Below are 16247 nucleotides of genomic sequence, written 5' to 3' on the forward strand. Positions count from 1 at the left end.
TATCGACTTGGAGAAGGCGTACGACAAAGTCCCTAGGGAGGTGCTTTGCAGATGCTTGGAGGTGAGTAGGGTACCGGTGGTGTATATTAGAGCAATCAAGGACATGTATAATGGAGCTAAGACTCAGGTGAGGACGATGGGAGGAGACTCAGAGCATTTTCCTGTCTTGACGGGGTTACATCAGGATTTCACTCTTAGCCCGTTTTTGTTTACTTTGGTGATGGATGTGTTGACGCGGCATATTCAAGGAGAGGTGCCTTGGTGTATGCTTTTTGTAGATGATGTAGTTTTGATTTATGAGACGCAGAGGGTGTGAATGATAAATTAGAGGTGTGAAAACGAACCCTTGAGTCTAAAGGGTTAGGTTGAGCAGTAGCAAGACAGAATATTTGGAATACAAGTTTAATGATGTGAGGCAGGAAGATGAGGAGGTAGTAAGGTTGGATTCCCAGACGGTGTGTAAGAGGGATAGTTTCAAGTATCTGAGGTCCATGATTCAGGGGAATTGTGAGATTAACGAGGATGTCTCCCATCGTATTGGAGCGGGATGGATGAAGTGGAAGCTTGCCTCGGGGGTATTGTGTGATAGGAAGGTGCCGCCCAAACTTAAAGGCGAATTCTACAGGGTGACAGTCCGACTGGTCATGTTGTATGGAGCGAAATGTTGGCCAGTCAAGAACTCTCACATTCAAAAATTGAAGGTGGCGGAAATACAGATATTGCGTTGGATGTGTGGACTTAATAGGGGTGATAGAGTTCGAAATGAGACTATTCAGGAAAAGGTTGGAGTGCCTTCGTTGGAGGACAAGATGCGGAAAGCCCAATTGAGATGATTCGGACATGTGATGAGAAAGGGCACGAATGCCCCGTTTCGTAGGTGTGAGAAACTTGCTTTGGATGATTTCAGGTGATGTAGGGGTAAGCCGAAGAAATACTAGAGAGAGGTGATCAAGCTGGACATGGAGCAGTTACAGCTCTCTGAGGACATGACCCTAGATAGGAAGATCTAAAGGGCGCAAATTAGGATAGAAGGCTAGTGCTAATTTGAGTCGTTGGGATAGGACATTACTTGGTAGATGTATTATTCTTGCTAAGACACTTTGTTGTATGCTTTATTACTAATGTGTTTACTATTCTTTGTTTATTATTCATTGTGACTGATGTATTTTTATCTTTGACATCTTATTCCATACTCTATTAAGTATTTGTTTATTATTCCTTGTCTTGAGCCAGAGGTCTATCGGAAACAGCCTTTCTACTTCTCTTGAAGTAGTGGTATGAACTGCGTACATCTTACCCCCAGGCCCCACTATGTGGGAATACACTGGGTTTGTTGTTGTCGTCATCGGCTCTTCAGTAGACAAGTCTGGTTCAAAATGTCTAGAATGTTCTATTATAATTGTTTTGAAGTCCAGTAAAACATATGCCTTAAATAAGGCATCAAAAATTTCTAATTATACATTGTGTATTAGCCACATAACTACTACGATCATGAATCCTCCTCATGGTGATCCGTCTCATCAAAGATTTCCTCCTACAAAAAGTAACAGAATTGACATTTAGATACCTTGGAGCTGTAGAAGTCTAGAAAAGTATTAAAATATGAAAGTTCAACATGTAGCAAATTGAATTAAGTTTTACCTGTAAAAGCTCTTCAATAACATCTTCCATTGTTATTATTCCAACAACCTCTTCCTCTTCTGGGAGTTTTGGCAGGGGATTTCCATCTATTCGCAGAATGTCCGCGTACATATTTTTTGTCCACTTTTTGCTCCTAGTACCTTTGAATGAAGCATTTCCACCATTAGGGAAACTCTTCCACTTCTGCAATGATCGCTTTGTTTTCAGACTCTTCTCAAGGGGAGGCTTTTCACCGTCAATGTCTACCCTGACATCTTTCACAGGATCTGGAGAGCAAAGAAAAGATGGTGTCCAATTAAAGAAGGTTTACATGCGATAAAAGAAAAATAAGCCGAGCAGGCAAAACGTACCCTCTGCAGGGGATTTGCTAGCGGGCTGATCCATATCCTTGTTGCACTGTCTTACAACCACAGCCATATGGCTATGACCTTTCTGAAACTCATTCAGGATGTCATCCAAATGCATTGAATCTGGGACCCTGCACCATAAGAACGGAAATCATGAAGATGTTTATGAGGGATATTGAAAGCATAAGAACAACCATCACACATAGTAACTGCAACCTAAAATGAATGCAGCATCATTCACAAACCAGATCGCCTTCCATTCTTAGAAAAGGTTATATGACATAAAATACAAGACTCAAATATTTTCTTCTTGAATACACATGACAGTATCACGAACCACATTTAAGTTGCCTGTCTACATTGAAGTTGAATATCATGTTCACTTCCATGAGCCTATCTTAATCATTTTCCTCAATGCATTTTCAAATATTTTTGAAAGTGAAATTACCCATCTTCGTAAAAAATAAACTTCCTTCAAATAAAAGTAAATCATTTTTTTATTTTAGTTAGGATACCAGTAGAAGCAACTCCCACTGAATGGAGTAATGTCCTTCAATTTGGAAGCATTGAAGTTCGAGATATGGTGAAATATATCATGGAAAAGAATTTCAACTGTGCTATATACCTATACAACAATGAATAAGACTCATTCAAGGGATCTGGAAAATCATATACCCTTGGTTTTAGAATTGATTGAACAAACCTCATACAGAATTCCTTCCACTCAAACTTGGTTTTTAAATTAATTGAACATCCATCTTTATTAGAAACCATTCCACTCAAATCGTTCGGAGATATTCCCTCATGAAACCACTTCTTTCCTATTTCTAACTATTAAGAGGCTCGCAAACAGCAGGAATATAAGCTTAAACTACTTGTAAAACTGACAGGTCAGTCAAAAACACACCACAAACTTAATATTTTACCTTAATTTTTTATGTGTTGTTATAGATCACTTAGTATCAAACAAAAATCAAGTGTGAACCATAAAACCTATTCAAACACGTGTGCACTCTCGTATGTGCTTTCTTCCTCACTCCTGTTGTAAATTGTAATGCACACGTGGAAACATCACCTACCACGGATGCTTGTGAGACAGATGTGTAAGGTAGTTGTCTAGCTTGAATTGGGAGGGAAACTTGGAAGCCCATTACTACCTGCTACCTAGGACTTCTTTTATCTGCAGCTATATATCGCAAGTATCAGGTAGGGTACTAGTCCACTCTTTATAGCACCCTTTCAAAAATTGAATAACTCCGGACATGTCCATTCATTATCAATTCTTCAAGGTTGAAGCTCTTTTTTTCTTTTTGGCGATCTCTAACTTGTACGTAAACTCCACAAATGTCTATTACGCATAATTCTGGAAAATGGATGTCCAGACTCAAGACTACAAAACTCACACAAGAAAGAAGCATGTACAACAACAACAACAACAACAAACCCAGTGTATTCCCACTTACGTGGGGTCTGGGGGGGGGTAAGATGTACGCAGTCCATACCTCTACCTCTGCTGAGGTAGAAAGGCTGTTTCCGAAAGACCCCCGGCTCAAGTAACGAGATATCACACAAACACATAGTACAGCACAGAAGCAGATGACATAACATAGATACGGCACCCATAAGGAATATAAAACAGAGTAAAGCATGAATGCAGGAATATAAAGCAGAGGACAGCACACATTTTCGTAATAAACATGGAACACGGAACACGGAACATTGAATACGGAATCCTAACAGGAATACCCCCCACCAATTAATTCCCTACACTAGCGACTCGAACTGGCCCTAATCCTCTGCCGTAATTCGCATCTTCCAGACCTTCCTATTTAGGGTCATGTCCTCGGTGAGCTGTAACTGTTCCATGTCCCGCCTAATCACCTCACCCCAGTACTTCTTCGGTCTACCCCTACCCCGTCTAAAACCATCCAACGCTAGCCTCTCACACCTACGGACCGGGGCATCCATGCCCCTCCTCTTCACGTGTCCGAACCATCTCAATCGTGCTTCCCGCATCTTACACTCCACTGAAGTCACACCAACCTTCTCCCGGATAGTCTCATTCCGAACTCTATCCCCTCGGGTCAGTCCACACATCCAGCGCAACATTCGCATTTCTGCCACCTTCATTCTTTGAATGTGGGAGTTCTTAACTGGCCAACACTCCGCTCCATACAGCAAGGCCGGACGGACTACCACCCTATAGAATTTGCCTTTAAGCTTGGGCGGCACCTTCTTATCACACAGCACCTCCGATGCGAGTTTCCACTTCATCCATCCCGCCCCAATACGGTGCGAGACATCCTCGTCAATCTCACCGCTACTCTGGATCACGGACCCGAGATACTTGAACTTATCCCTCTTCCCAACCTCCTGTGCTTCTAGCCTCACTACTACCTCATTCTCCCGCCTCACGTCATTAAACTTACATTCCACATACTCTGTCTTGGTTCTGCTCACCCTGAACCCTTTAGACTCCAGAGTTTGCCTCCACAACTCTAATTTGTCATTCACACCCCCTCGAGTCTCATCTATCAAGACTACATCGTCTGCAAAAAGCATACACCACGGCACCTCCCCTTGGATACGCCGCGTCAACACATCCATTACTAACGCAAACAAAAAGGGACTAAGAGTAGATCCCTGATGCAATCCTGTCAGGACAGTGAAATGCTCTGAGTCTCCTCCCGCCGTCCTCACCTGGGTTTTCACTCCCTCATACATATCCTTAATTACTCTGATATATGCCTGCGATACTCCACTCACCTCCAAGCATCTCCAGAGCACTTCCCTGGGGACTTTGTCGTACGCCTTTTCCAGGTCAATGAACACCATGTGCAGATCCTTCTTCCTCTCCCTATACTGCTCCACCAACCTCCGTACCAGGTGGATTGCCTCCGTCGTCGAGCGGCCGGGCATAAATCCGAACTGGTTTTCCGAAATAGACACTATCCGTCTCAGCCTCACCTCGACCACTCTCTCCCAGATCTTCATAGAGTGACTCAGTAACTTAATCCCCCTATAGTTATTGCAACACTGAATGTCCCCCTTATTCTTATAGAGGGGGATCATGGTACTCCACCTCCACGCCTCGGGCATCTTTGCCGTCCTGAAAATTTCATTGAACAATGCAGTCAACCACCTTACACCAGCCTCTCCAACGAACTTCCAAAACTCCACCGGTATCTCATCCGGCCCCGTCGCCCTACCCCTTCGCATCCCGCGGACTGCCTGTCTAACCTCGTCTACCTTAAAACGTCTACAATAGCTAAAATCCCGACACTCCCCTGAGTGCTCCAGTTCCCCTAACACAATAGCTCTGTCCCCCTCGTCATTCAAGAGCCTATGAAAGTACGACTGCCATCTCTTCTTTATGTGGCCGTCCTCCACCAACACTCTACCGTCCTCCCCCTTAATGCACCTCACCTGATCGAGGTCACGACCCTTCCTCTCCCTAGCCTTAGCGAGTCGGAACAACTTTTTCTCCCCTCCTTTCCCCTGTAACCCTGCATACAAGCTCTCAAAAGCGGCCGTCTTAGCTGCCGTGACCGCTGACTTCGCCTCCTTCCTCGCTAGCTTGTACTCTCTCCTGTTTACCCGCTTCTCTTCTTCGTCCTTACTTTCCACCAACTTAGCATACGCCTTTTTCTTGGTCTCCACTTTCTTCCCCACCTCTTCATTCCACCACCAATCCCCCCGATGATGTCCGGCCCGGCCCCTCGAAACACCCAACACCTCCCTTGCATTCTCCCTGATGCACGTTGCCGCCCTGTCCCACATATTATCCACATCCCCCCTACACTCCCAGACCCCCATTCCCGCCAACCTCTCCCCTATCTCCCACGCATTCACTGGCGTCAAACCGCCCCACTTAATTCTCGGTCTACACTCCTTACTCCTCCTCTTTCTATTCTTCTTTATACCCAAATCCATAACCAAGAGCCTATGTTGGGTCGAAAGATTCTCACTCGGGATGACTTTGCAGTCTTTACACAACGCCCTATCCCCTTTCCTAAGCAACAAAAAGTCAATCTGGGTCCTGGCTATCGCGCTCCGAAAAGTGATCAGGTGCTCGTCCTTCTTCGGGAAGCCCGAGTTCACCACCACCAGCCCAAACGCCCTCGCAAACTCCAATAGGGTCGCCCCCTCTTCATTTCTCTCCCCAAAACCAAAACCACCATGCACATCCCCAAAGCCTCCCGGTAGCGCCCCGATATGCCCGTTGAAATCCCCTGCTACAACAATCTTCTCCAAACTGGGCACGCCTCTCACCACGTCCTCCAAAGCCTCCCAGAACCGCATCTTCTCCTCCCCCTCCGATCCCACATGCGGCGCATAGGCACTACACACGTTCAGGGTAAACCCCCGAATGACCAACTTAATAGTCATCAACCTATCGTTGATCCGCTTCACCTCCACTACCTGACCTCTAAGCTCTTCATCTACCAAGATGCCAACTCCATTCCTACGCCTGTCGCTCCCAGAGTACCACAGCTTGTAACCGTCCACATCCCTATCCTTAGACCCTACCCACTTGGTCTCTTGGACACACGCAAGGTTGATCCTTCTCTTCCTAAGAATCTTCACCAGCTCTATGGACTTCCCCTGAAGGGTCCCTATATTCCACGACCCAACCCTCAGCCTACCGTCGCTATCCACGCGCCCCCCACTACCCCCCCTCGGCCAAACCTTGGCCTCCCACCCACTCCCGCTCTCTCCCCATCTCCCGCCCCCGCCACAGCCCCACGCCCCAACCCCCTCGGACATGACCCTAGCCACCCATTACCACCCACAGCCACAACTACACGAAAAAATAGGAAAATATAGGGATATGCCCGGTGGCAATATCAAAGCAGCAGCAAGGGGCTACAGGGCACACACACGTTCAAAGGACTACTCCCGAAGCAAAACTAAGCAGCGACCACAGCAACAGCAACAACAGACAACAGACAATTGTGAATTGTGAAAAATGTACCTTAAACCAACATGACAAGACTTTAAGCATATTTTAGACCTAGAAAACACTAAGAGTTTACCAATTAGCAGCATACAACACAAACATCAGAATTATAGTCTTCCTCATCTTGTATACTAACTGAGCAGGCGGGAAAGGCAGCTAAAACTACAAAAGTTTTTTTTCACTTCTAAGTTTCTGGGGATTTTCAGAATCACCAGCTCTAGGATGAACAGAAATCAAAAGGCTACATGGCAAAAGAACCTGAGCTGCTGAAAAGAAGATGGCAAAAAGAACTTGAATTTAACTATATATACGCTGCTAACTGATCACAATAAGTTATATATATGCTAGAGGCAATCACAAACCAAAGAAAGCATAAGAGTAATTTGCTTTTGCAGCCATGTAAAGATTTAACATTTCTCCAACACTTGCAATACAATACATACCTTGGGATTCTTCGGATGGTAACGTTCTTCACAGAAGTTCCATCTTCTGGATGGACAGTCAACAAGTTCTTGACCTACAATTATTAAACAAGTAGGCATTAATGACGAAAATCGAACATAGACTTGTTTGTAGATAGTAGGCAGATGGTGATGAATACAATGAACTATACATATGAAAAGGCATAACAAAAGCAAGCTTAGCTCTGCGAATACACTTGAATCTGAGACAAACTTTAGTGATAAGGAACTTCATTTAGCCAGAGTTTATCATGATGAGTTGAGAGAAGGCATTGCATATCTCAACACTCAATGCAGAATCTCAAGCATTTCATGATTGAAGGCGAACTAATTCAACTGAATTCTTTGATGAATTTGGAAGTTATTGAACCATGTGGGGAAGTCATTCTAAGTACAATCACTCACATTTTTGTATTGGGTAAAAATGATTCAAGGAAATGATGATAGGGAAAAAGATATCACAAGCCCTAAAAGTTCCAAAAGAAGCCATCAAGTTCCTCCAGCTTCATGTAAGCCCTTGAACCTCCTAGTTGGCCTTACACAGCCAGAGTGTTTAGCTTTTGTAAAGAGAAGGCTGGTTCCTAAGAGGAGACTTTCCATAAACTTTAAAGTGTAATGATATCTCTCCTAACAAAGTTCAACAGTTTGTGTGGTTTCATAGAAACATACCGAGTCACTACAAAGTCAAAATCACGATTCAAGTGGAACCATGAATTGGAAGTGGAGGATTTGTTAGATAATAGCTTTTAGTTCATGAAACATAGAGACAGAATCGTTACAAAGTTGGCAACATGCAGTAAGTGGAATCAAAGTTCGTGGAGAGGAATTGTTATATCTTTGTGCCGAAATTAGGCAAGAAGATGCTTCCAACCACGTCGTGGGGAACTGCACAAATAAATCAACAATTACCAGAATTAACCCTATTATGTTTGTATGTTGGTCATAGTAGACTGGTATCCTGCTATGCCCTTTTTCCAAAATCAAGTTAATTAGATTCCTGCACACAAATGGGGGAATAGAGTATCAAGCAGCTGAAGAAGCAATGATACATATATCTACAATTTATGATTACACCAAAAGATATAGAAACCTGTCCAGCTTAGCATTAATATCAATGGCAAAGATTTCAGATATCGGGGTCATCGCATCACTAGCTGTTTTGTCATGCAGCTCAAGAGCACCAGCAATTATTGTTGTTTCATCATGTGTAAGCTCTCCACCTTTACCAGCCTGTTTACAGTGAAGTCATGGTATTAGAAATATAAAATAATCAACACATGGTAAGTAAAAATCCTAACTCAAGTGGGTTTATCAATACAGATTCTCTAGATCGAAAAACAAGTAGAATCCTAATCCAAGTAGTTTACAGGAAACAATAAGTCAATTAGATGATATAGGAAATAAAAACAGCCAGATCTATGTGGCAACGTACTAGAAGCACAAGCACATAACTGTATCAACCACGTAGCTTCAATTAATTACCTCATTCCCATGCAAATTTACTAGAGTTTTCAACTCAGCTCGTCGGAAAAGAGCTCTATTTCCATGTCCCAGCAGAAAGTCCAACAGCTGAAAACCACAGAAACTAAATGAGTTACTAAAATAAAAGACTATCGTCCCAAAGCCAACATGATAATCGAACTCGGAACGGAGTTGGCACACAATTCTGAAAGACAACTTTCAGCTGGATGGAAAGTTCACATAAATCATTGCATAAATGAGTCTACCTTGCTTATTGGAAATGCAACTGGAAAACAGATGCAAACAAGAACACGAACAATTGGGGCTGTAGCTGCACCGATGGCAAGTCCATATCTTGAGCAAAGAGATTGTGGTATGATCTGCTCAACCACATAGTAGAAAGTAGCACATGTAAATTCATCATGTAGTCTCACCAAACAACTTAATTCTTTCACTTTAAAGGAAACTACTACATCTGAACTTTAGCTAAATTGTGTTTTTAAGAAGAATACATCTTTCTCAAATTTCTCCTTCATTAAACAAGCAGCACAGAACAAGGAATAAGAGGCATTTTTCACTAGGTGTTTACAGGCCACCCAGACTGTGCAGTAAGCCTAATAGCACCTTAAGGCAACAATCCATGGATGGTAATGAGGTGCAGAAAGTAACCCCCAACCCAGAAGCTTGTTTGCTCATTTAAAAAATGCTGCAAAAGTTTATTACTATATATTTCCTTCAAAACTAAAGAGACTTAATGGCACTTAGTTGAGTGGGAGGAAGTGACAACAAATTTTCATCCCAAATTATTAAAATAATCATATAGCAACTCCAGCTAAGTGGGTGCAGGGGATGACAGGAATACCCAGCCACCTGTCCCATCCAAGTGTCATCCGTAAATTCATGTCCTAATTTAGTCATTTTTCAAGCATATACTCAAAAAAAGAAACAAAAAATCCTCACCTCACCAAACAGAAGTATCAACGTGACAGAAATCAGTATAGCACCCCAAGCCGTAACTAGGCCGTCCAGAAATATGGGAAGTGCCTGGAAAAGTATCACACAACTTTAAGAGCTAAATAAATATCCAAATAGTGCAAGAATTGCTTGTTGAAACATACAATCAGAATATTGCATATATACCTCCATAGCAGCAGCATTGCAAATAAGCAGAGTGCAAAGCAAAAGATGCTGATTTTTGACAACAGGCAAGATCTTCTCTGTTAAGATAAAAGCAAAAGTCTGAATTGTGACACCATAATTACTTAAATAATCACTGTGATAGGATGCCACCAGATTATTTCAAAACCTTAAGACAACATATTGACAGCAAATGAAACCACTTATTGCATGCCTAGTTCTCTCTGCTAGCAATTCATCATTCTCAAAATCCCTCTTTTCCAGATTGACAAACTAAAAGCAACCACAAATTATGTGCGGACAAGCAGTATCATAACAAATATAAGTTTGGCCTTCAAGGTTACTACAGCTACTATTGAAATTTATTTATGAGATTGCGCTCCTAATTTGCATTAAAAGATAAACTATTTATTATTGGAAATAAACCCAAATTTCGCAAAGTTGATTTAGAGGATTCATATAACCGACCCCAACTATTTTTCGATTTTGGAGCACAGACTATTCTTTGGTTGATTCAAAGTTCATTTCTTCGCAGATATTTTTGGTCGGTCCCTAGTCCATACAAAGTTTAAACATATTGACTGCTACTCTCTCTGTAAGCTGAAGGAAACTAAATTTATTGCTCAAAGATGTCGCGTTTTCATTAAAATAGACAGTATTTGCTATAGCAAAAGTACATAAAAGGAATCAAACTAACAAATCCACTTCACCATAGCAGCCAAAATCAGCAACAGAGAAAAATTAACTTAACGACACACACATCGGCACAATGTTATACAACAATAGAAAACAGGAATAACGAAACAATACCAGCATTTTTACGATCACTTGGAGTTCCAGATTTGGCAAGGACTTCCAGATCAACTAAACTGAGGGACATGAGTCCTAGTGTAAGGCCAGACATCAACCCAGCGAAAAGTACCAGAAAAAAAATAACTAGAATATGTATGAAGAACCCTGGCTCGCAACATGTATACTCCACCGCCATTCACCGTCTCCTCCCCCAACAAAAAAATGAAAATCCAAAAACAACTCCACCAACTTTGTAACCCTAAAATCCCCCAAAAAACGTCAAATATTTAATGTTAGAGAAATACAAGCCAGTACTGAAACACCTCCATTCTCGTATCTCCCCAAATTTATAGCTCCTCCAAAATAGCTTCACGCAAAAAATGCGTTCCTAAAAAAGACAGCAGCAGAACAAAACAGTACAAGTACTTTCAAAGTTCACAATTTCCTCGTTTTCTTATCAATAGATATAGAGAAGAATCGAAACGGTAGTTTGGAGAACCGTAAAGGTATATAGTATACAGTATATATTTAAATTTTTTATTAAAAAATATAATGCTTTTTGGGTATATAGATTTGTGTATATATAGGGAGAAGATGGATTCGCCGGAGGCGGCAACTACAGTGGAGATTATGGATAGATATTCGCCGGAGAGATTGGGAGGTGACGTGTCAGTTCGTGAAGAGAAATGATAATGATACAGCTGAACAGTTGATATTGATTTGTCCTTGCTATTATATATAGTGATGGAAAATAATATAAAGCTTAATCTTACACATGTATATTTTGCTCTTGTTTTGTTTAGTATTTTTTTTTGTCGGTTTATGACCTTCGCTTGACATTTTTTCAAACTTTACACCTCTCTTTTCCTCTTTCGTCGAAGTATCGCAAAGTTATTTAGGAGTGTACCAGAATATACTCCTTCTTATATTACGCTCTTATCACTTTCAGGAGGTGAATAAATCATATTTTGAAGTTTATTAAGATATACTTTCCCCGTTTCAAAATAAGTAAATTATTAGAATATTTATTGATATTTCAAAATAAGTAAATTATTAGAATATTTATTGATATTTCAAAATAAGTAAATTATTAAATTTTAAAAAAAAAAATTCAAATTTATCCTTAGAATTTGACAACCAATTAACTTTTTAAAAGGTATTATAAGGTCAGCTTTTTCTTTTTTTAGGTAAAAATGAAAAGTTGTTTTAAATTTATATTTTTAATATTTTTTACTTAATACGTGTACCAAAATCTAATAATTCATTTATTGTGAAATGGAGGGAGTATAATTTTTGAAGTAGTAATAGGAGAGTACGCCTTTGAGTCTGGAGTTTCTAGTTCGTAGTGTTGGGTTGGAGTTTTTGGAGTTAGTAGTGTTGACTTTTTTCTATCCCGTACTAGTTTATTATGCACTTATCTTTTGTGTTTGTTATACTGTTAATTTGTTTTGTGTACTATACTAGTTTGTATCCGCTTACTTTTTGTATTTGTTATACTGTTATTGGTCCTAAGCCGGGGTCTATCGAAAACAGTCTCTCTACTTCTCTTGAGGTAGTGGTATGATCTGCGTACACTCTATACTCCCCAGACCTCACTAGGTGGGAATACACTGGCATGTTGTTGTTGTTGTATTGATTCGTTTATTGATTTAATTAATAAGATTTTATAAAAAAAAAAATATTTAAAATATTATTATATAGAAGAGCTGGTTTCGACCAGCTCTTCGTTGATTTACTTTTTTACCCCTATTATTTATTATATTACACCTTAATTTTTTCGTGATTTATTATATTATTACTAATTAACTATTACAAGTCATTTATATATTAGAATTAATAATATTTTTTTATTATATTACCCTTAATTAATTATTAGAAGTCATTTATAGAAAATTAATAATATTTAACTAAAAAAATAAATATTTATGACTTTTATTTCAGCTGCTTTAACCGTGATTTTACTATATCATTCTTAATTAATTATTATAAATCATTTATGTATTAAAAAATTAATAATATTTTATTCAAAAGTAAATTACTATACTACTCCTATCATTTACTATATTACCTCTAATTGTACCGTGATTTACTATATTATCCCTAATTAATTATATAAGTCATTTATATATTAAAATTAATAATATTTTTTTACTATATTATCCCTAATTAATTATTACCAATCATTTATATATTAGAATTAATCATATTTAATTTAAAAAATAGATATTTATGACGTTTGTTTCAGCTGCTTTAGCCGTAATTTTACTATATCATCCCCGATTAATCATTATAAGTAATTTATGTATTAAAAATTAATAATAATTAATTAAAAAAATAGATGACATGCCTGCCTGCACTGATTTCGACTGGTGCTTCGTTATTTACTATATTATCCCTAATTGCTACGTGATTTACTATATTACACCTAATTAATTATTATAAGTCATTTATATATTAGAATTAATAATTTTTTTATTATATTGCCCCTAATTAATTATTATAAGTCATTTATATATTAGAATTAATATATTTAATTTAAAACTAGAAATTTATGACGTTTCTTTCAGCTGATTTAATTGTAACTTTACTATATCATCCCTAATTAATTATTGTAAGTCATTTATGTATTAAAAAATTAATAACATTTAATTAAAAATAGATGACATGTTTGTCTATATTACCCCTAATTGCTCCGTAATTTACTATATTACCCCTAATTAATTATTATAAATCATTTGTATATTAGAATTACTAATATGTTTTTACTATATTACCCCTAATTAATTATTATAAGTCATTTGGTTTCGACCACTGCTTCGTCATTTACTATATTACCCTTAATTGCTCTATGATTTACATATTACCCCTAATTAATTATTATAAGTCATTGATATATTAGAATTAATAATATTTTTTTATTATATTACCCCTAATTAATTATTACAAGTTATTTATATATTAGAATTAATAATATTTAATTAAAAAATAGATATTTATGACGTTTGTTTCAACTGCTTTAACCGTGATTGTACTATATTATTCCTAATTAATTATTATAAATTATTTATATATTAAAAAATTAATAGTATTTAATTAAAAAATAGATGACATGTCTGCCTATATTACCCCTAATTGCTCCGTGATTTACTATATTACCCCTAATTAATTATTATAAGTCGTTTATATATTAAAATTAATAAAAAAAACTTATTATATTACCCCTAATTAATTATTGTAAGTCATTTATATATTAGAATTAATAATATTTAATTTAGAAAATAGATATTTATGGCGTTTGTTTCAGCTTCTTTAACCATAATTTTACTATATCATCCCTAATTAATTATTATAAGTCATTTATGTATTAAAAAATTAATAATATTTCATTAAAAAATAGATGACATGTCTGCCTATATTACCCCTGATTGCTTCGTGATTTACTATATTATCCCTAATTAATTATTATAAGTCATTTATGCATTAGAATTAATAATATTTTTTACTATAATACCCCTTATTAATTATTATAAGTCATTTATATATCAGACTTAATAATATGTAATTAAATCAATGTACATTTATGCTTGTATTTCATCAATATCAAATTTTAGTGCTAAAAAACCTCTTTACTCCCAAAACCTCTTATGAAATTACCAAAAAACCTCTTTACTCTCACTTAATTACATATCATACCCCAATATATAATAATTCTATTATTTCATCATAATGATTTAAATATTTAATATATTCTATTAATTTATATTAATTAACTATAACTACATATTGATGTAAAATTTTGTTATTTATTTAATTGGCTATCATGTTAAAAACTAATTTGTTACCACAAATCACAATATTTAATAATTTAAAATATTTAAAAGACATATAAAAATTTTATTGACTCTTATTATTTTAGCAATGCCACATAAATTGAGATAAAAGAAAAAGTATTGCAAATCATAATAATTAACAATTTAAAATATTTAAATTTCTATTATATAGAAGAGCTGGTTTTGACCACCTTTTATGCAATTACCAAAAAACTCCTCTACTCCCACTTATTTACATATAATACCCCAATATATAATTATTCCATTGTTTTATCATAATAGTTTAAATATTTAATATATTCTATTAATTTATATTAATTAACTATAACTACATATTGAAAGTAATTTTTTTTTATTTAATTGGTTATCATGTTCAAAACTAATTTGTTACCACAAATCTCAATAATTAATAACTTAAAATATTTAAAAGACATATAGAAACTTTATCAACTCTCATTATTTTAGCAATGCCACGTAAATTGAGATAAAAGAAAAAGTATTGCACATCATAATGATTAACAACTTAAAATATTTAAAAGATGTATAAAAATTTTAGTTGACTCTCAAAATTGTATCGAAGCCACATAAATTGAGACACAAGGAGTAAATATATTATTTGATAATTACGTAAAAATTACTATAAATCACAATAATTAACAAGTTAAAATACTTTTTAAAATAGATAAAAGTTTTATTCAACTCTCAAAATTTTATCGGTGCGGCATAAATTATGACAAAATAAAAAATTATCTTAATTAATTGCAACTAAATATTTAAAGTACATCAATTTTATTATTTTGATTGACTTTTATATAGAAAAGTTAATATGTTTATTTATTTATTTATTTTAGTAAATTTAAATTTTTAAATTATTTTTTTATTATATAGAAATACGAATATTTAAACTTAACTTTAAGTTTTTAAAGTACAAAATTAATAAATTTAATTTAATAAAATAAATTTCTAATGAATATTTTCTTAGAATTTGTGTTGGGTCAATGTATATCAAGTTAAAAAGAAATAAAGAAAAATATATAGTAAAATTTTATTATTGTGAAAGATAAATATAATGCACTATCAATAATGTTTAATAATATCATATTTTGTATATGCAAATATAGCATCCCGTGTTTAATTAATATACTATTCGGTGAGTTATCGGTGATTACTATTGGATATGATAAAATTATATTAATTTTTATAGTAATAACGTAATCAATCGCTCTTAGTTAATTATTACGTGTCATCTAGGTATTAAGAAAATAAATAATATTTAATGAAAAATAAAATAGACATAAAATGAGAAATTAACTCTTAATGTTTTAAATTAAATTTTCATCTTTCGAAGAATGATTTTACTATATCACTCCTTATTATAAGTCATTTATGTATTGGAAAAATAAGAATAACAAAATGATATGTCAATATAAAATATTTGATTGACTATCAAAATTATATTAGTGCCACATAAATTGGGACGGACAGAAGAAGATATAAAGCAACATATATTATTTGAAAATGAAATAAAAAATATTGTAAATAACAATAATTAACAAAAAAAAAATTAAAAATTGACTGATTTCTGTTTCAGCTGCTTCAATCGTAATTTTAATGTACA

At 36.0% G+C, this 16247-nt stretch overlaps 1 protein-coding gene across 1 annotated transcript; it reads right to left on the reverse strand.

The window, feature by feature from the left end:
* Positions 1 to 1367: 1367 nt before the first annotated feature.
* LOC107840151 (DUF21 domain-containing protein At4g33700) lies at positions 1368 to 11679 on the reverse strand. The gene is made up of 11 exons (XM_016683899.2): positions 10818 to 11679; positions 10011 to 10087; positions 9831 to 9914; positions 9137 to 9250; positions 8892 to 8978; positions 8500 to 8639; positions 8319 to 8406; positions 7392 to 7465; positions 1992 to 2119; positions 1642 to 1907; positions 1368 to 1534 (listed from the first exon to the last, which is right to left on the reverse strand). The coding sequence occupies exons 1-11, from the start codon at positions 10993 to 10995 to the stop codon at positions 1490 to 1492; spliced, it is 1281 nt and encodes a 426-aa protein (XP_016539385.2). The 5' UTR covers positions 10996 to 11679; the 3' UTR covers positions 1368 to 1489.
* Between the last annotated feature and the right edge of the window lie 4568 nt (positions 11680 to 16247).

Source organism: Capsicum annuum, chromosome 8 (assembly GCF_002878395.1).
Source record: "Capsicum annuum cultivar UCD-10X-F1 chromosome 8, UCD10Xv1.1, whole genome shotgun sequence".
In the NCBI taxonomy this organism is placed as follows: domain Eukaryota; kingdom Viridiplantae; phylum Streptophyta; class Magnoliopsida; order Solanales; family Solanaceae; genus Capsicum; species Capsicum annuum.